Source organism: Orussus abietinus, unplaced genomic scaffold (genome assembly GCF_000612105.2).
Source record: "Orussus abietinus isolate OABI.00-Male unplaced genomic scaffold, Oabi_2.0 scaffold24, whole genome shotgun sequence".
Taxonomy (NCBI): Eukaryota; Metazoa; Arthropoda; class Insecta; order Hymenoptera; family Orussidae; genus Orussus; species Orussus abietinus.
In genome coordinates this window covers 1,034,416-1,055,771 of record NW_019394437.1, presented here as the reverse complement: position 1 = coordinate 1,055,771, position 21,356 = coordinate 1,034,416, and the positions used below count along the sequence as shown (strand labels likewise).

Here is a 21,356-nt window from a genome sequence, read left to right as displayed (position 1 = left end):
ATTCGGAACGCATTCCTTCGCGGGTGTATTCCGTGTGCGAGGATTAACGGCGCTGCGGAATCGATATCAGGGAACCCCCGGGGGCGGAATTTCGCGATGCGAGCAGGCGGCTGCGATTCCGCGATTCCGCTGAAGGGTGCCAAGAGGGGTGTCACGAAGGGGGGCGGATGTTAATCCGGAGGAAGACGTAGGTTGGGGACTGTCAGACACCCTGGCTGCGGAATGCAGGTATAACACCTCAATATTGCGGAGCGAGGGCGGCTAAGCCCGCGTTTCCGACCCGGAATCCCCGCACCCGCTGTAAATCCAGTTCAGGGGTCGCGCTCGACGTTTCCGCGGACGCTTTCACGCCCGCGGAAAAGCGGGCTCGGCGGAAAGGGATGCAAAGGCCGTGCGGAGATTTACGGCGGAGAACCTGCGGAATCCTCGAATCCGCGAATTTACATCGCAACTGGCGATCGCGGAAAAATCTGGATTTCATTCCGTCGCCGGAAATTATTACGCGTATGTTTCCGCGGCTATGACGTACGTCTGGCTGACTAGTCGCCGAGTCGCTCTACTAGCCCGAGGACTCCTTCGATGGAATAAATTTCTAATAATTCTGTATTAATAATGACCCGCGTTATCCGAGCGGCGTTAAATCATATCTCTGTGGGAGAGTCTACAGCAGCCCAGGAAAATCCATTTCACCAATCGGAGTCCTCTTTCACCGTATAATATCCCCGTGTTTGTGCGCGCACTCGCCGGATTTCCCGCAAATAGAGCCTTCAAACGGGACCGCGAGATTTTATAACGACGTCGTTATAATTCCGGGAATACCGCAGAGACGCACAATACCGCATCCGGAGCTAGAGGGGCATCGATCTCGCCCGGAAGACGCGGAATTAACGGAAGAAGGGGGGTGTACGCGCGGAGGAAGAGTGGCACGAGGTGGAGTGGTACAATGTGGGGTGGCACGGGTCGACGTGGGACGACATTGGGCGGCGTGGATCGGCGCGGGCCGCTTCAACGCGGAGCCCGATCGATCGTCCGGATCCGATCGGCCGCATCTTCCGCCACCCTCCCCAACCAACTCGTCACGAATTCCGGCATAATGTAGAATTTCAATTTACAGCCCCCTTCCGCCGCGGAATAATTCATTACTCGCGCGGTGCATCATCCCGTGATGCCCGGAGCGCCGCGGAATTTCGATCGGACGCGGATCGACCGCCCATCGAGTATCCCCACCAACGAAGATTTCCCTCCACCGCGTGCGGACATCCCGGACGCGTAACTTCTCTCCATGGGTTCCCTATAAAAAAATAATTAAAGTACGAGAAAGAAATAAAAAATAATAAAATCCTGCAAACCCGTCCAGAGAATACCCTAGAGAGAGGTTACTCGCCCTCCGCACGCGGAAGAGACGCCTAGGTATGGCCCTTTCATAATTTCAACCCCTCGCGTCGAGGGCCATCACCGTCATCGAGGTAATATCCGGGGGGCGTCGCGACGCCGGTGGAGGGTCACTTGAGGCCGCTCGTTTCCATCGGTTCTGCCGTCTGGCGAATCAATCGAGCGGGCCTACCGCGTCGAGTCGGCCGCAGGCAGGCCACCCGGGCGGACAAAATTTCCGCGGTTCTTGACCCTGGACCCTCGAGGGACCGCAAGTCGAGTCGAGGGTGCTCCTACCGAATGTACGGCACGTTGCAGTTGCGGCTCTCCGCGGGCCTCTCCGGCCACTCTCCGCTCGAGCGCCCCCGCAGCTGCGGCATCGATCGATCGAGCGCGGAGGGATTACGCGAGGGCCCCGGACTTCATTTTCGGAGTGCATCGAATTATCGGCGGACAATGGCTCGGCCAAAGTTGGCGGCTTGATTGGCGATTCGTAGGACAAACTCGAGGCGAGCCCTGGCTTGATTGGAGCCCCGCGAGTTGCGGGCAAAGAAGGGTGCGGTGGGCGGAAAAGGGGGCGGGGGGGCGCTGATTAAACCGAGCCGCGCGGGGATGTAACGACGTAAGGGGCGAGGTTGGCGAAGGTTTTCATTAAAGTTCCCTGGCGGCAGTTTCTTAAAAAGTTGGGCATCCAGGGGGAGGGAGGGCCCACGGTCGGCGCGCGACCCCCGGGGGCGCGAGCCCCCCGGACTGAAAAAGACCGCCCCGGGCGGTGCATTAACGCCCGCCTTGGAACCCCCGCGACCACTCGTTACCCAACTAATTAGCGACGACTAACGAGCTTCCCCCGGGCGGAAAGGGGTGGGCGGGCGGTGACAGCGAAAGGGTGGAGAGGGTGCGAACGAGCGGCGTCAAGGGGCAAGACGGGCGAAAACGGGCCTCGATAGACCCCTCCACCCCCACAGGATGGCCCAGACCTCGAATCGAGCCATTCGGCGTCACCCCTTTGGGGACACCCACCCTCGACATGAATCCCCGAACGCGGGGGAGAAGAGCCCAACAACTTTTATGCTCGCCCGGGTAAATGGAGGACTCCGTCGCGTGCAGGACGCGAGGCCCTATTCCCTCGGCGGGGCTTTCGATTCGATCCGGCGAGATCGATGGATCCCACGTCGGCCGGCGCACGTCGACGGGAGCGTCGTTTCCTTTTAATTTGCCGCAATCACGGAAATCCGGGCGATGGGACCGTCGTGGTCGATCCATTGGTTTAGAGGGTCCTTTGAGGGGCTAATGGCGGGGGCTCCGCCAGGACGCGCCGGAAATTCGTTTCCGATTCAGCGACCTGCTATCCCGGGGAACTTTCCCCCGGATTTTTGTATCCGGCTCGAATTTCCTTCCTTTTTCATCCCCTCTTGTTCCGGGGCCGCGGCCGCTATCTGCGTGCCCGGAAGATGAGCTGTACCTGCACTCGACGTGCGGAACTTCCGCTCGCCCCGATTCTTTCCCGTCTCGCGTGCGCGCTCTAAATGCTTGTACTCGCCCGGAGAGGCGTGTACCCCGCCACTTTTTGCTCACGGCTCAAAGTTTCCCGCCGAAACGCTCGCGGTATCCGCAGACGCGAGGGGGAAATTTGCGGAAACCGCCGAGCGGCCGTTTAACGGCGAGCGCTCCCCAAGGTCGAGTTCCCCGTTTAGCCGGAAACTCCCGAGTTCGTCGGCGAGATAAAAGAAGATCAGAGACTTGACGGCAGATTTTGGATGCCCGTTAATCCCCGTTAATCTCCGTTAACTCCAGTTAATTTCTTGCGATCACCCTCCAGGTCCTCGTTAAAGCGAAGGCCTCGCTCCGGGGGAGCCGTTAAAAAGGGGGCGGCCAAAACGGCGCCGTTTTAACGAGCCGAGGTCGGCATCGAATTAACGCCGCGGCGCGTTTAGCGGTTCGTTGCGAGGGGCGTCCTTTTTAAGGCGCGACGCGCCGCCGCCCCGCGACGCCGGCATTAACGGCGTCCATTATAACGCGGCCGCGGTCGATTACGCGCACGGCCGTCCGAGCGAGTGCATCCCGAACGGGCTGCAGGTCCTGCGGGAAGGACAATCGAGTCCTGGGGATGCAGCCCGGGATTGGGTCGCGGCTCGTTACGAGGCGGCCTTAAACGAGCGCCTCGACCACCGCCGTTAATTCCGCACCGCCGTCGAGTCCCGCTCCGAGGGAAATTCCCAAGGAAGAGGGAACGCCCCCACCCGCCGTTAAACTTCCAATTTAAATCTTAATTAAAAGAAGAAAAATTAAAAAGACCACCCCTTGAATCTCCCTGCCTTAAATCGTTGAAAAGGTAAAAGGGAATAATAATTGGGAATAAATTAATCGCAGGAAAAGAATTTCTTCCGAACGAATTAACGACTCTGGGACTGGGGGGAGGAAAAGGGGTGGCGCCCCCCACGTGTCGGAACAAGGGGAGCGAGGGAAAGGGGGTGGCGCGAGGGATACGCGAGATATTTCCAATTTCAAAGTTTTACATCCCTTTCGGGGCGGACCTCGCGTCCAAGCTCGGCTGTATGAATCTCCGCCCTCGGAGAAATAACAAAGTTCCTCCTGCAGGGGGTGGAAGGAAAGTCGAGAGGTGGAAGAGAAAGCCCCGACATCCCGGTGTTCCTTCCTGCCTGAGGATAATATATATATACGCGTTTCTATATACGTCCGTATATATAGACCCATATAATCGATTCGCTAGGGGATGAAGCCGGCCATCCCTTACAGGAAGGCAGGAGCAGAGGATTCCCGAGGATGCACCCCCGACTTCTTTGAGCGCGAGTTATTAATATTTCCGAGACGTTAGTAGCCCCCTTCCACGGATTAAATTACCCCAGAAAATCAAACCTCCGTTCTTTGTTCTGGAAAAATCCTCCCCGAGACCGCACCCCGTCCTCCACCCTTTGAGTCCGCGAGATCGGCGATCGGGCCGGAAGTGCCGCCTTAACGATCAGGGTTAATCGTCGCCATATTAATAAGGACCCCCCTTACGAGGGCTCGTAATCGCGGGATTTAATTCCATGAGGAGCCTTGACGTCCCTTAACGGACTCGTCGCCTTAAGCGACGAGACCTTAGGGTAGGTCGTGCCGTCGACTCGCCGCGGATTTAGCGCGAAACGGAGCGAGAAAGGGAGAAAGAGAGAGAGAGAAAGACGCTTCCGGGCGTTCTCGTAAAACCTTTATTACAGATGTAAAATTATATTGGACGAGGAGGAACTTTCCGCCCGGAAGTTTCGACGATTCTAGTCGCGGGGGTGGGTGGGGGGGTGGGAGTTACGACCCGATGCCTACGGGGGGAGCACAGCGGCGTCGGCGTCGCCGATACCGGCCTCGTGAACCTCCATTTCCGGCGATGGCAATTTCTCAACGAAGTGCGCCAGAAAATCATCCCCCCGACGACGAAGGTCCGAGGGTACTTCCGCATTTGTCGAGCGATCGAAGCGCGAGAGATTGGCCGCGATCCGCGCGATTTGCCCCCGCTCCCGGCCCCATTTCCGGCTCTACCCCACCAGGGAGAAGTTACATTTTTTTTCCTCCTTCCGGCTGATCGCGGAAATACGGCGCACTCTTATAAAAGGCACCGGATATAAGGGGGATGTTCGTTCGGCAATTTATCTCCCCCGGTTGCTGCAAGAATTCCCCGAAAAAAGGGATTTCCAAGGCTTAGGGTTTGCGAATGTACCCGTTAATGGGTTCTAAGGATAAGAAGTGTCCTTATAAGGACATTCAAACGAGGTCCTCGAAGAAACGAAATCCCCTCGGCGCGTAAAAGCGGCGCCGATCCATTTTCGCCCCCCAAGTAGATAAAGCCGATATACGGTCAGACGGCGCCATGATTTTTTAGGGGCGCTTCAGGGTCCCCTTGCGCATAAAGGGCTCAAGTTACGGCTTACTGAAAAGTCCTTTAAAACCCCTGGCAGTGCGCGGGACTATCTCTTAAGGTGCACTTCCGGGGTGCGAACAACTCGCAGCCCCTCTTTCGGGATTTCATCCCCAAACCCCAGCCCGGAAGCCGCGCTCTGAGTCTCTCTATTTTCGATTCGTCTTTTCGATCCCGCCCTGGGAAGAAAAAGGATTCCCAGAAGGACGCGTCACTCGCCGAGCGTCCCGACGAGCCGTCGAGGCGACGCGAGGGGGGAAGGACGCCTTAAAGCGCGGATTACGAGGGTGGAGCGTCGAGGGGGGAGGCTTAAGGACGTTACCGGCTCCTCCTCCGGGACACTTTTCCAGGATCCTCGGGATCCTGAGGAACCCCGTGATGTCGCCAGGACGCGTCTCTTTCCACCCCTTGAATTACTTGTCCATTTGTCAAAGTGCCGCCGGGGGTGGATGCAGCGAACGAAGCCCTCGAGTCCGTAGGAAAGCCTAAACGCTCCGTTGCGGTCGTTCCTGCGCGTTTTTCCGACGTCTTGCTCTCCACACCCCCTTTGGAGGACTTCTTCAAGGTCCTCTTCTGGGGCGCCAACTTCCGTCCCAGGTGCGAGTCCCAAGGGAAGCGTCACTTTCTTAACTTCCTCGACGTGACCAAGTTTCCACCCTCGGGACGCCAAAGGGGACCCCTGCGCTTTTCGCGATAAATCGACGGTCGGATTCCTGGGGGAAGACAGTGGCCACCTTGCCCTGTGCATCCCTGCACTTCTTTATGATCTAGGGACCCTATACGGACGATGTGGAGAGATTTACACCCGACCACGGTTAATTCCTAAGCTGGATGCATGACTGCGTTGAATGGGGCATCCAGGTGCTGGAGGGTATATCCCAGGATCCCGGAATTAATGCCTCCCCCAGGAGTGATGCTACACGTACACAAGGGTGGCTGGGAGTACCTTGAAAAAAATTCCTAGAGTCGCTCGTGGTGGGAACGAAATTCCGAAGAAATCGGGGCGATCCATCCAGGGGGGAACTTCCCCCTCGGCGCCGGCAGTCGTGTTACGCAGGCGGGGTTTATTGCGACATTAAAAGCGGCGCGATACCCGCGGAATAACCCCGCGGGGGCGACCTCGAAGAGCGGGGAGGTTTCGCGGGAATCGCCGGAAGAAACTGAAAAACCACCGAGGGGATTCCTTGCACGAGAATTCTCGAGGATCCTCTCTCGCTCCCCGTGGAAAATTCCCGCGGCGAGGACACCGCGTTTCCGCGCTCTAGCTCGGCGAAGCCGTCTCCGCGAGGGCACCGCAACGCGGAAAGCTCCTGGCAAATCGGATTTCCTTAGGGAAACTCGAGGTGCGCTCGTCCTGGCGAATAGCGTCGTCGAGCGATGATCGGCGGGCGATTTACCGCCGCGTTTCCTCCGCGCGTCGCTCGCAGGAGCCTCTCGTTCGATCGGGGGCGTCGCGCGGCCCGTCCGCGTTTATGCTCCGCCTGGAATTTCCGTACTATCCTCGATTTCCGTATTTCCGCATTTTCCTACCCCCGCGTTTCCGTATTTTCATATTTCCGCGCTTTCGGATTTTCGCATCCTCGCATTTCCTCGGAAGGAAGAAGCTGTCTTGAGAAATGCGCATCTTTCGGAGCGTCTTATTCGCTGCGGAATCGGACACTGTACGAACGTCTCGCACGCGGACCGTACGCGGAAGAAGTCGCGATTCCATCCTCTGGGGATGCAAGGAGATCCCACCGAGGGGTGCACTCCCTCGCTCCGGATTCCGCGAGGCGAGGGAAACGCCGACAACTTTTCCTGCGGAGTTTCCGCGAGGCCTCGAGACCCTGAAGAGGGATGTCGCGGATCTTACCCACCCCGAATATGGATTCCATGAGAAAACATTTTTCTTTCCCGGTAACCCCTCCAAAGCCCGCGGGTTCCCATTGCGTCGCTTTATCCGCTCCCCCTACTCTACTCGGAGTTTTTCCCCAGATTTCCCGAAAATAAAATACCACGTTGACAAATACAAAATCTTGGGTTCATCAGGTCGACCCGAATCCCTTGTAGGGGGGAATTAACGAATCGTTACGCGTTCGGGAATAACGAGGCGGAGCGGCCGTGCGGCGCTTTAATCCCGTAACGCGACGTTGCGCCGCGATGGGTAATAAAGGTAACTAGCGTGCTCCTAGGGAAATTGGTTTTACGGGGTGAAACATGCTCGAGGACTCACAGCTCCCCGGGGAATCGCTCCCGAAAGATGGCGGCGGTTTCGGAAGGGGTTGAATTTAGCGCTATTCCCGGGGTTACGGGGTTACAAGGAGATGAAAAATCCGAAAAGCTATCGGGGGATATTTTCTAGGTCCCTAAGAGCCCTCTCGTGTCTTTGGGGGTAGTTCCCCTCCGAACTTGGATCCCTGGGGGGGGTCAAGATCGAGCCGGGGGGCAGGAATCGGTTCCTAATGGCCCCGAAGTTCCCGGGACGTGTTTCGGCTCGATCAACACCCTCTGTTGTTCTTGTCGGTTGTACTTGGTCGGTTGTTCCCGGCGAGGGTATGGCCCAGTTAAATCGCGGTTTCCTTGGGGATGCCCGAGGGTAGACGTTCTCCCTCGCCCCAAGGGGATGGCGGGCAAATATTGCATCGGTTGCCCTCAACCTCGACGCAAATCGAGGACGCTCCTCGACTCGATTGGAACGGCGAGATAATTAGGGGGTATAACATCCGGCTTCGACGTTATCTCGCCCTCCCCCGCGCGGGGGGATGCAGATCCTCCCGGAAGCGGGTCTTCCCGGGGGAGGGTCCGTGCCCAGGGTGTCACCGGCAAACATTACACCCCGCGGCCCCGCAAATTCCCGACCCGGTCCGTCGCAGTTGCGTTTACATGCAAATATTAGATCCCGCCGAGTGCAAATCCAAAGTTACATCCGGGGGGATTACCCTCCCGCCGCCGAGAGGGCCGTTAGCGTTAACGAGTTATACCCCGAGTTTGTCTTTGCAAAGACCCCCCGCGAGGGTGCCCGATTTTTATCGACGTCGCATATTTTTACGGGAAACTCTCTAAGGTGGACTCAGAAATTTCGCGCCGACCGACAGTCGTCCTCGAGATAAAAAATATTAAATCATAATCGATCATCTCGGGAAAGCGTGATTCTCGGGAATATGTCTGGAGAGGGTGAAAAGCCCTCCACTTTAGACTAAACCCCGTGAACCTCGGATTCCCAGACACGGGAGGGATGTAAAGGGTCGTCCAAAAAAGACACCCCGGGCGTTGCATTCGTCTTTGCCGAGCATCCGACTTAACTGCCGGTGTTCCTCCGGGAGGTGTAATCGAGGAGAATGAAGACGCATGAAAGTACCTGGAAGTGTCCCGAGGTACTGGGAAACCCTCTCAGCGAGCTGCGGAAAAGAAGAACCGCCCCATTGGAGGTGGCGGACCCGGTGGGGGAACCCACCCCTGTCGGTCGACAAATCGCGATATCCAAAACAGATCGCGATAACCGGATACTTCCCGCGGTGATTTTCCAACCCTGGATGTGGATTCCCCGTAAGAAAAATCCCCACCTCCCAGGGGTGGCAATAAAAGAGCCCTAAGGTACCCCTGAATATCCCACGAGGTGGAATAAGAAAGCCATCCCGGAAAAAGGATTGTTTTCCGAGACCTCCACCCCCGTTCCCGCCCTCCTAATCCCCGTACACTTTCTCAAGGGATTCATCTCGGGAGTGTAGGAGTTCCCGGGGAAGTGTACGAGTACTCAGGGTACGGAGAAAGAGTACAAGCGAAAGTAGGTACATGAGGTTGTCTCGCTCCTATAAGCGATAACACGCATTCACGGATAAATCGGATAAACCGGAAGCGAGACTCTTCTCTTCCAAAGCGCCGACGTCAATTTCCAATGAGAGTGCCTCGGATATCCCGGGGGGGATCGAAATCGGTCGCGATTTTCCAGACTCGAGGGTGCGCCGAGCGTGAAATGGGGAGAGCTCCTCCTTGGGGGTGTAAAATTGACCGGCGCGTGTCCGCCTCGAAATATCGGCCGATGGGGGATCGATAGACCCGGGTCCGACATGGTGGGCCGCCTTTGTCGAGCTTTTAATGGGGCCCTTTATTACGGGCGACGTTTGGAGCGCCGCCAGGTTCGGGCCGAGCTTTTCAGCCCCATCGAGGCCCTCCTTTCAGGGGGGTAGGGGACAGGGTGCGTCGCGCGTGCGGGAATAAAATACCGGCGAGGAAAGGAGGGAATTTAATTTAACGTTTGGCACCCTCGGTCCAGGCTCCCGGCTATCCAGAGAGTGGGGGAGGGGTCCCGAAAACACGGGAATCGATCGGCATAAATCAGGGGGCAGCGCCGATAACCGCACAAATCATCCCTCTCGGGCATACCTCGGTACGCTGCTTTTTCCACCCTCTACCGGGGCCCCAGGTCCAGAGGATGCCGGAGAGCTTTATGGGAACGCCACGCTTCGCCGGTCCCGGGAACAGGTGCGCTCGATTCCGGGATCCCCCTGAATTCCCGGGAACGCGTCAGGGAAAATCTGTAACGATACAAGAAAATATTAGAAAACACAAGGAAATTTAATTTATCCCTCGGGAATGATTATGAATGATTCAGAGTTAGGGTGGCGTATAATTCCTAAGTAGAGCCCAGATTTGCGCCTGCAATTTTTCACCCTGGCCGTCCAGGTATTTCGGACAAGCGCGTCCACCCCATATCCTTGCGGCGACGTCGAAACGCGAAACCGAGCGCTAAATTCCTGGAAAACTATCCAGGATGCCAGGAATCGACTGGGACTCGGCGCGAGCGGAGGTCCCCGAAGACAACTGTCCGGAATGCAAATCAATTTCGACTCTCTAGTGGAACTATCCCGAGATCCGATGCCAGGACGTGTGGACTTCGCTTTCGGTCAATGGACTCGACACTTCTTCGAGACGTTACTCGATCTAATGGACGTATTCCGGGCGTAAAATCGACATAAAGAATAGGTGATTTTCTCACCTGATCACAGGTTCGCAGGAGGGGGCAATCTCCAAAAGCTCGACCCCTCCTCGCGTGACCGGCGGAGCTTTCGAGCTATCGAGGCGATAAATTCGACGTCTGGGGCCTAAACCTCTAGGGAGACTACCCCAGGTTTTCGAGTGGTAAATAAATAATTCCCCATAAGCTTCACGGCATCGAGGGGTTCGGAGACCTCCCCCGCGTTCACTCCCGCGAGGTGAATGCCAACGAGCGAGGACGAGGGCGGACGAATACGCGAAGACAAAGTCCGAGGTTTAATCTTTCCTCCCCGCCCGCCCGTAATCCCAGCCTCGTAGGCAACCCTGGGAGCACTCGAGCCGGATATATTATTCAAGAGTGTCTGTATCAAGGAAAGGGGCCCATACATATGTATGCGGCCCTCCGGAACCGCTTCGAATTATTCCAAAAACAATATACGCCGCGCAGCCCAGGATGCGGATCCTGCGAGGCGTCCTCGTTAATCCACCGCTGGCCCAAGAAGCTCCCCGGGGATGCTGCAAGAAGCGTCTTAGAGGAGGGTCCGCCTCTATCGGAAGTCCTTCCCGGTTACGGAGTTTAACAGTAATTAATTTTAACGACGAGTACTTCTTACTTAAGTCAAGTCATTAATTCACCGCCGACTGGAAGTGGGCGCGATAAGAAGCGTCTCATTTTGGGGAAATAACCGGAGCGGCGTCTTCGTGTTGCAGGTTGGAGGGCACAGCGACGTCTGGAGAGCGAGCCTGGTGATCCTGATCGGAAGCTGGATAGGAAGGGTCGGTCCCAGACCGGCCGAAGGGGAGATCGCCTCTCCAGGGTCGACCAGAGAGAGACTGGAGACGGTGCGCCAGGTGCTGGCGGAGGTGCCGCTCATCGACGGGCACAATGACCTCCCCTGGAACATCAGGAACTTCGTTCACAACCAGCTGGCAGACTTCGACTTCGACAAGGACCTGCGCCAGGTCGCGCCCTGGAGCAAGAGCGCTTGGAGTCAGACCGACCTGCTCAGGTTGCGCGAGGGCATGGTCGGCGGCCAGGTAATTCCCCATAAAACACTTCACCACCCCTAAATCGCCATCTGAAAGTTCATCCAACACATCAGACGAATCGTTCTTACCCCCGCCGCCCCCTGAAAGCGTACGTTCTGCGCCTGCCCTTTAAATTTTAAAACTCACCCCCGAAGGGCAACCCGGGGATGGACTATCTAAATTTAATGCGCACCCTGAAAGCCCTCGAGAGTGCCCGGGAATATTTACCACCCCTCGTGGCCACAACAGGGTGCACCTGTGGGGTGCCGCCAGTCGCGCACTCGGGGGATGAAAGGGCGCAAAAGGGGCGAGAAGCCTCGCCCTCGACCTCGGCTACTTTGGCCGTGCCTACGGGGGTGGTTTATCAATTCGTCGCCGTTTTCCCCGCGCTTTAATCTCGACCCGGAATAGAGAACTTGTCTGTGATCGGTGCAAAGGGTGGCCCCCGGCGGGGCGGACTCAGACAAGCGATTTCCCAACCTAATTCCGCCCTAACCACCCCCGTCGTTAGGGGTGCACGTACGCGAGCCGTATTCCCTATTACCCCGTAATGCGGTATACGGGTGCTCGCAACAACCCCGGGGTTGTTACATCCGCAAGACCGGGCTCCGCAATCGTATTACGCGCGCGGCACGCGTTCCCGTACTTTGTCGAGAGTAAGGGTCGCGAATACCGCCAGCTGGGGTGCGAAGAGGCGCCCTTTGAGGGCTCATCGCCGACATCGAAGATCACCTCGGGTATGGCCCGCGGATCCTGGGCCGTTAATGGATTAAAGGCCGATTCGAGCACATCTACCCCGGGTACGCAACAAATCCGTATACGTCCCCGCACCCGTGGAGACGGCATGAAATTTAATTGCGATATTATTCACGTGAATCCATAATAGGATGGGAATAACGAAAGGAATAATTCTCCTCCCCTAAAAGAGACCTGATCTCCCGGGCGTTGGGGTGGACGCGCACGAAGGTCCCATTTAGAATCCGAACATAAATTATTTCCCGATTATTTCCATCGGTGCACTGATACGTCACGGATACCGAATCGCCCTCGACGGATTAGCTCCGAGCGGTCGGTTTGCGAGTGGCCGGTATCTCGCGGAAAAACGCGGCGGAAAATCGAGCGCTCACAGGTAAACTCGATAAAAACGGGGGCGAATCGACCGACCGGAGCACCTGGAGGGGCTGAAGAGTGCGGCGGGATTTTTTCCAAAGTGCCCTCGAAAATATAAATTCCGCCCCAAGGGCCAATTTCCAAATTCCGAGTTCTTCTTCCTTAGGGGGGGGGAGTCAAAACTGCGGAATAAAAACGCGCTCAAATGACCGAGGGGTATTGGAAGGGGTGGCTCCGATAACGGGGCCCGTTTGATAGCGCGCCGTATCCGAAAACGGGAGGAACCCGAAACGCCCGGTTTCCGTGCTCCGTCCGCGCGGCGGAAAATCCGGCGCGGAAACGCCACAGTCGGTCTTTTTGATGTTGGGGGCGAGAGAGAGAGATAGACAGAGGGAGCGATGGCGATCAATGGACGCGTCTGGATATCGGGCAGCTTTGAAAGGGAGCCCCCCTGCCCCCTCCTTTTTTCCGCACCGGTGTCCATCGCGAGAGGGCTCGCAGTATCCGTTTAGAGGGTAATCCGCGGGTGATCTCGATTTTGCGGCACGACCGGCCCACGTGGAGAGCCCGAACCCTCCGCCCTTTGCGAATCGACTTTCCCCATAAAAAGGGAAAATGGGAAAATCGGAGAAATTAAAAGCGCCAGGGAGAGGATAGAAATCCCCGACTCGGGAAGATCCACTCGCGCTAATCATATTTCGCGATCCGCGGGTCCACTTGCGGCTCAGAGATTAATATTCTGGGGCTAAATGATATACATGCGTGCATATATGTAGGTGTAGAGAGAGAGGGGCAAAAAAAGACGGTATTTTCATCCGACGTCCGGACGCTCTCAAACGGAATTTCAATCATCCCTGGTTAAAGATTCAATCGTATTAACGCGGATAATCGATCCTCGCAAGTGCGTCGTTGCGAGAGAGAGACGGAGAAGGGGATAAAAGAGGAGGAAATAGAAGATAGGAAAAAGCGAAACAAAGGGAATGCATGAATTTTCTCGTCGAGGTGCCCTCGCGACAGTCGAAAATCCGTCGGCTGGCAATCACCGACCCGGAAACCGGAGAGTCATACGCGAGATGCTTATCCCGCATTTCCGGGACAATTACTGCGGCATTTCCGCGCCGGTTCCGCGGCGAGGGGCTCTAAGCCGATCGATCGAGACCCCGTCGCGAGTTCTTTCGATTAATGCCCCGCGATTGAGTCGAATACCCTCGAATCGGCCATGTCGATGCGAGTCGAACTCTCGACCCCGTTGCACCTGCAGGTCGCGCAGGTGAATCGCGTCCGGGCGTCGCGACGAGAATTGCACGCGAGAGCGAGACCGTGGAAAAGGGGGAGAGAATAAGGAGGGCGAAACGGACGGCCCCTAAAATTTCGGTCGCCGAAGAGAGGCGATAGAAGGGGCGCCACTCGTGTGCTTTCCGCATCGCGGAATTCCTGCACGGCACCCGGTCGTTCCTCGGATGCTCCATAATGCAGCTGCAGCGCCCCTTCCAGGGCACGTAGAGGGACGTGCACGCCGATTTCGCCCACTCCCTCTCCATATAAATACAGCCCTCTGTTTATATCCCGCCGTTAAGCGTTAATGCGCGAAAAGTATATAGAGCACCGCGCGGAGGGGGCGCGGAATAATCCTCTGGAGATGAAAAATCTGTCGATAGCAGGTGCGCCTAGACGGGTTCATCGGAAATCTCGCAATGCCCCTTGGAATCTATCCAGACGGGTGATCGGGCCCGCGGGCGCGAATCCGCGGGCGGGTTCCGCGTTCCGCAGGTTCCGAGACTCGACGCGAGGCTGCGCGGCCGGGAGCGGACCTGCAGGTGCAGCCGCGGCGGACAGATCGATGTAGCCTGTCGCTCCCGAGCACTAGTACCCGCAGGGGCGGCCTTTCCGCCGCGGAAAGGCGGGAAGGCGCGAATTTGCATTCCTACGGCTCGATCGTTAGCGCCGCTCGGTTCGGCGCGGGGAAAAGGGAATCGCCAAGGGTCTCGGCCCTTTAGCGACTCTCATTCGACCTGACATTCACCCGACCCTGCGGAATTAATCGAGCGTTTTCGCGAGCGGGCCCTCGAGAACAGGTGCGACGGCGGCCCCGCTTTGTGCGGCACTCTGTGCACGCCTCCGGAAATGCACCGCCGAGTGCCGTCGAAACCGCGGTCTCGCTCGACCGTCAATATTTTTTTTTTTTTCCCGACGAATTCCCGCGTATTAAAAATCGCATCGATAGACATACCGCGTGACATAAGGGACGTATTCGCTCGGGCCAATAAAACGCGCGGTTCGCTCGCTTTGAAGAGCGCTCGTCAAAGTGCGGGACGATCGACCGATTCGCGTGATGAAAAAAAAAAAAGAAAAAGAAATACCTATATATTTAGATGTCCGCATGGGAAAACTCGCAAGCGGACGTCGGTTCTCAGCGGAAAACGGAAACCAATGGGGAAACGATGCTTGCAGTTCTGGGCCGCCTACGTGCCGTGCGAGTCGCAGCATCTCAACGCGGTCCAGCTGACTCTGGAGCAGGTGGACCTTATCAAGAGGCTCATAGAGAAGTATTCGCAGCACATGCAGTTCGCCGCGTCCTCCAGAGGTAGGTGACTTCCGGTAACGAGCTATCGAACGTGTTCCAGCCGAGAGAAGGGTTGCAGAGGAGATCAGGGAAGCTGGGATGCACCGTCTGTGGGGATCCGCAACCCCTTGGAACCACCTTGAAATTCCTATCCTCGCGAGATCGCTGTACCTCCCTCCAAATTTTTGATAGTCGCTGATTGATCCAGATAATGACTCGTTCCTCGTATCTACGCATAAATACACACACATGAATATACATCGAGTCGTTCCCCATCCTCTAACCGATGCACTTCGCCTGCGCAAAGTGCATCGGAAACCCCCGAAAACGGAAACGCACTCGCCGAGGTGCCTCCAGACGACGAGTCCTTTGAAATCGAGCCTCTCGATGCTTCCCGGCGAGCATTCCCGCGACTTCGCGAGTACGTGACCGAGAATAGAGATTTCCTCCCCTCGAGGTCGCGAGTTAGGGGGTGGACGGAGCTTTCGTGGGTATTTTCCGACCAGCCTCTCGGGGTTAACGGAAAGAAAATCGTCCCTGGCTACCAGTGCGTCGAAAAAGCCGGGGAGCGTTTCCAGGGCGAGGAACTCCGGCGAGAAGCACCGAGTCGGTCCCGGCGAGAGCACAAAGCCACAGGGTGCAACTTTGCCCGAGAATCCCTTTAAGTCGCAAGCACAAGTCCCAAGCGGGAACTTCCGGCGCTCCGCGACTTCAGGGTGCCAAAGAATGTTCAACCCCCCCGGTGGAGGCCGGTGATCCCCGCAAGGGTGAACCCTCGCGATCGGAACTCGGCGGGCTCGCACGACACCCTGGAAGTGCCCTCAAGGGTCAAAGTAAATCCCGCAGAAATATGTACGGTCTCTTAATTAAAATGTCCAACGACCTCGAGGGCACTTCAGCATCCACCACGGTTCCAGTCCGCGCTTCGAGGGGTCCTCTCGAATCGTTAGTTATTCCTCAAGAAATCCTCGTTAATCCTGCCGAGAGGCATCGAGAGGACTAGCAGGGGTAATCCCGGTGTTGTCTGAATTGCAGAGATCCTGGAGGCCCACGGGAGGGGTAGGATAGCTTCTTTAATTGGAGTCGAGGGTGGCCATAGCCTGGGGAGTAGTCTAGCCGTCCTGAGGACGCTTTACCAATTAGGGGTGCGCTACTTGACGCTCACTCACACCTGCAACACCCCCTGGGCGAAAAGCTCCTCCGTGGAGCAGGATCGCGACGACGCCGGTAAGTAGATGAAGCCCGGGACGTTACGTCGGAAATTCATCCCCTGCGTGCACCCCATTCGTAGTATTTATCCCGTCCTCTTGTCACACCTGAAAAAAAAAAAAAAATAGTGAGACCTGATTTCCAAATTTCATACACAAGTGCTATGTTTTTTAACGAAAGAAAATATATTAATCTTGAAATATCCTCTGCAGGGGGAGGTCTGACAGGCTTCGGCAAGGCGGTGGTCCGTGAGATGAACAGGCTAGGGATGCTGATCGACCTGAGCCACACAGCCAGGGCGACCATGAGGGACGCTTTGAGGGCCAGCAAAGCGCCCCTCATCTTCTCCCACTCGTCGGCCTTCGCCATTTGCAACTCCTCGAGGAACGTCCCGGACGACATCCTGAAACAGCTGGTGAGTCCCGGCGAGTCCCGAAGAGCTGCAGATGGAACTCTTCGGGGCAACGTCGATTGATTCGCACATCGATTCGCCGCCGGTGGAGGGCTCGCTTGAGGTCGAGAGCCCGCGGGCAAAGAACACCGTTTGAAGGCTCAAATTAGACCGTGTGGAGCTCTTCGGGGCGAGCAAGGGGATGCCGAAGAGCTCCCCTCGGGACATTAGCCAGCGAGGGTGGCTCTCCAAAGATTCTCACCCCTGACGATTACTGGCACCGATTGCCCTCCACCGGCGGTCCCTCTTCAGGGTTCACGAGGTAGGAGCGAGGTCGAGATTTACAAGGAACAAACGACCAGGGGTGCACCTACTGCCCGGAAAGGGCGTCAAATATCCGGAAAGTATCCTGCGAGTCGGAATAATAACGAGGCTCTTCGGGGTGCTCGGGAGCTGCACCCTAAGAGGGGGTGGGAGAATATTCTCTCTCCGCGAGGAAGATAATCGAGACTCGGGCCCTTGTAGCTTTTCATTAAGGCCGGCCCGTGGCCGGTTTGGAAACGGGAAGAGATCGGGCCGTCGTTACCCTGGGGAGTGCAACGAGTGCAACGAGTGCAACCGAGTGCTCTCCGGGGAGCGCCGACCTCTCGACCTCCTTTCCTCTTCTTCGGCGAGTTCTTCGCTTCTTCGCGGGTTCTCGGCTCCCGGGGCGGTTTTTCCTGGTCTCCGGCAGTCTTTCCTGGGTTCCGGCGCGGGTCTCGGCTAAGACCCGGCCACAGCCTCCGTCGAGGTCCCGCGACTGCGGAAAACGCCCCGGGAATCAAGGGGCAATCAGCCCGGCCTTTGAAACGGCCCTCGTGGCCCGCAAAGGAAAGACTCTCGAGGAGACTTTCCAACGCTGCCTCCCCGCTTGGAAAGCTCCGTAAGCTCCTCGCTTAGTCCCATTTGCGTTGCGGCTATGTCGACCCGGGATTCCGACGACTGTAAATGCTAGTCCCACTTCTTGCGACCACCGGCATACATGCTTGCGTTTCCAAGACGCGGCGTCGTCGAGGCGTCGAGGTCCGCAACGCAAAACGCACGCGTCACGGTCGGAAGAAGAATTCCCGAATTTTACGACCCCCGGCGTAAAATCGTCGGACGAGTTCCAGGACGAGAGCGAAAACGCCAAACGATCAGGACCTTCCGGCTTAGTAGTAGAAGCGAGTGTCCTTCCTCGCTCGTTCTCGCTTTTTCCACCCCCTCTCGCCCTCTCGCTCTCTCGAAATGGCCCCGGCGAGCTTATTGTCCTCGCGCGAGCTCGTCAAAGGCGTCGTTAAAGTCCTTAATCGGCCACGTCGGAAAGACACCCGGAAGAGGTGATCGCCCCCTGGCACTTTACGCCCACCCCCGGCGTGAAACCGACCCCCGCAGTTTCTAATTTCGCCGCGCGCGGTCGTTATTTGCCCGGGGAATACAAAAGCGAAATGGACAAGGCCGTAAATTCTCGGGGGATCCATTGAACCCGTGAATCCGGCGGATGTCATTAAATCCCCCCAGAGCTGGAAGACGTCGCTTCTTCTGCACCCTGCCTCGACCTCGTCGAGACTTCCGGTCCTCCCGGAAGGACGAGCTCGAGGACCCTCTTCCGACTGGATGCGTCGGATCGGTGAATCGCTACGCACGCCGCGGGGGGCGATCGGGGATTTCGGGAAATTTATACCCCGGACCCGGGGCACAAGTTGGGAATACGTCGCGGTTATATCGGACGTGCCGATACGTTAATGCGGAAATAACAGGTGTCATCGACATTCATCCTGCAGGATAGGCGCCGCGGATTCGGGCCGGGCGATCGCGAGCCGGCTTTACGGTGCATTAACGGGGCAATATTGTCGGCCGTGCCGATACGTCAAAGGCGGGGGAGGAGGAATTGTGATTGCAGTAAAATCGAGTGGTTTATGTCCGGGGAACCGGGGAACTGCATGAGACCGCGTGCACCCGCCTCCTTCGCCCCCGCCGAAGGAGACGCTAATAAATCCTCCTTCGCCCCGCCCGACGCGGACGCCGCTCGCAACAGGTGTCGCTGGAGTCACGGCTGACCCATAATTAATTCCGGGGAAAAGTTCCGCGATTGGAAGTCTCCTCTGATCGGCCATTACCAGGTCGGATGTGCATCCGCGCGGCGGGTGAATAACCACGCTGGAGGAATTGCGGACTCTTTCATGGAGACGCGCCGGTGCAGGGTGTCGACGGGACTGACACAGGGCCGGCAAACGTTGTTCCAGAAAAATGAAACCGCAGACGGATCTCCGGGAGGTGTGGCTCCGCTCCCCGTGGGCGCAGATGGATGGAGAGCCGTACAAGTCGGACGTATCGACGGACGTCGAGCCCCGCGTTGGCTGTCTGCAAAAGTAGTGGATACGCCATGGTTATGTCAGCCGTGTCGATACGGTAATGTGGAAATAGCAGGTGTCATCGACATCGATCCCTCGGTACATAGGCAGTGGTTTAGCTCGGATGTTCCCGTCTACGGCGTATTAGTCGGTCGACGCGTGCGGCATCATCGACCCGCGCCAGCGGACGAGCACCATCGAGATCGGGTCGGAATCGTCAATGGGATCGATGGGCCTGTGTAACCTGCCCTCCTAGCCGGTTAACGTAAATCGTCGACGAATCCCTGCCTCGAGAACCGGGACTATCGATCACCCCGAGCACCGATCGAGCCTCGAAAACGCGTCGGCGCGCTCTCTCCGGACGCGGGGGATCCGTTGACCGATAAACGCCGGTTATCGAGCCTCGAAACGAGCGATTAATTGCGACTTACGATTCTTCGGGCCAGATACGACGCCAAGCAGGGTCACCTGGGAGAGACTTAAGCTTGGGATGAATCAGGAGGGCCATCGATTCTCGGTAACGAGTTCTTGAAGATACCTCCCTTAAGCCGAGGTAGATTCGGCCAGGCGGATCCTCCTGGAAATATATGCCGTTTAAAGGATATTTCTGGATATCCGCTGAAGACGGGACTAATGGGCTTTACCTCTCGTGGTCGTGTTTCCGGCAGACGGTAGGGTAGCCCTTCGGGGATGCGGGAGATATGCGGCTTGCAAGGTGCACGCTTCGAGTTTGAGGCCAACCGAGCCGCATGATTTCGGGAGACGTCTATGACGGGCCTGCAAGACTCCTCCAACGGAGCGACTTGCATCCGCGAGCACTTCTGGCCGACGTGAAATGCACTTTTCTAAGGCTCTGGGAGTGCCTTCGTCCCGATGCGTTCCGCTTCCTCGGCCGAGCTCTCGCCAACCCGGAGAGATGTTTGCCTTGCGGTTCTACCTCGAACCTACGTGGGTCTCTGGGCTCCGCGAATTTCCGCGGATATCACGTAGAATATTAAGGAAACATTGCATCGTCGAAGTTCGCGCCCAAGACGGGAGGAACTTTGATCGAAAGACGGCGCGCGGTCGCGAGTAGGGTGTTCTTCGGGAACCTGTCATCGATTATTATTGATGACGGTTCCCACGGAGAGAAAATGTCTCCCCGGTGTCGCGGAAACCTGGAGAGGTGCATCATCAACTTCGGTCGAGGGTAACTCGGAATTCCAGTTTCCCCGCAAAATGGCTTTGGAGGATAATGAGAACGCGCAGTTGGCGTCTCGTTGGAGGCTGGGGGTCGACAATCGATTTCTGAATATCGGCCTTTACGACGCCGTTAAAACGGCAGGGAATTAAAACCGCGGAAAAGACCGGGGCTTAATTTGCGCCAGTACCGCCCTCGAGTCAGGTTCCTAGCGCTGACGTTTCACGACGCAGTAAAGGTCCTGAACGCTGATGTCCTCAAAGAGAAAGGTTGCACCCTTTAAACGGCGTAATTAATCCCGCTCTTTAATTAATTTCTTCGGGGATGTAACGCGGAGTTACGTCCGAGCGGAGGAACGAGACATTGAAAGATCCCTTTGCTCTTCCAGGCTGCCAACGGGGGCCTGGTAATGGTCACCTTCTACAATTATTTCGTGAAATGCGGCCCGCAAGCGACCGTGTCCGACGTGGCCGAGCACATCTACTACATCAGGAACCTGATCGGCGTGGACCACATCGGGGTCGGTGGCGACTTCGACGGCATCAATAAGTAAGTGAAATCCTGAGCGCGATTCGAGCGGTGCGGCAAAATAACAGATCCGAGCAAACGTTCGACTTCCACTTCGCAGGACACCCAGGGGGCTCGAAGACGTCTCGAGGTACCCGGAATTGTTCGCCGAGCTCCTTCGCAGCGGCAAGTGGGACGTCCTCGATCTGAAGAAAGTAGCCGGTCTGAACCTTCTCCGAGTCCTCAGGCAGGTAAGACCGCTCCTTCGGGTGCTTTTCATTGATGATCCCTGAAAAATCGATGCCTGTTGCCCGTTCTCTCCTTTTTCCATCTTCCATTTTGCTCGATTGATTGGCCTCGGGGTACCTTGCCCCTCTTCCAGGTGGAGAGGGTACGGGACGACATGCGAACGGCCGGAGTGAAACCGTCCGAGGAGTTCCTGGACTCGCCGGATACCACCGGAAGCTGTGCCCTTGACATCAACTCCGTGCACAGGCTGATGGAGGTCTGAGTCCCATCTTCGGAGATGGCCTTCGAGCCCCAGGTCGGGCGCGTCCACTCGGCGAGATCGATCCCCAGGGACCGGCCCGGATCGGAGAGGCTCTACAGAGGAGCTTATGCGTTAATGGATTCTCGATGTCGCGCTATTCCGATCGTCGGATGGGAGTTATGTGTCACCTCGGCCGCTTCCGTCCGATCGTCTTCCCTTCTCTCGACTTTCGCGCCCGGCGACCCGCTCG

General features: G+C 57.0%; 1 protein-coding gene across 1 annotated transcript in view; it reads left to right on the top strand.

The window, feature by feature from the left end:
• LOC105701639 (dipeptidase 1) overlaps positions 1-21,127 on the top strand; it is a 52,620-nt gene extending 31,493 nt beyond the window's left edge. Inside the window, exons 2-8 of the mRNA XM_012428543.1 lie at positions 10,967-11,293; positions 14,846-14,978; positions 15,993-16,184; positions 16,379-16,581; positions 20,498-20,658; positions 20,738-20,867; positions 20,999-21,127. Of these exons, the coding sequence (XP_012283966.1) occupies positions 10,967-11,293; positions 14,846-14,978; positions 15,993-16,184; positions 16,379-16,581; positions 20,498-20,658; positions 20,738-20,867; positions 20,999-21,127 (1,275 nt within the window). The remainder of the gene's footprint in view (positions 1-10,966; positions 11,294-14,845; positions 14,979-15,992; positions 16,185-16,378; positions 16,582-20,497; positions 20,659-20,737; positions 20,868-20,998) is intronic.
• Positions 21,128-21,356: the final 229 nt, after the last annotated feature.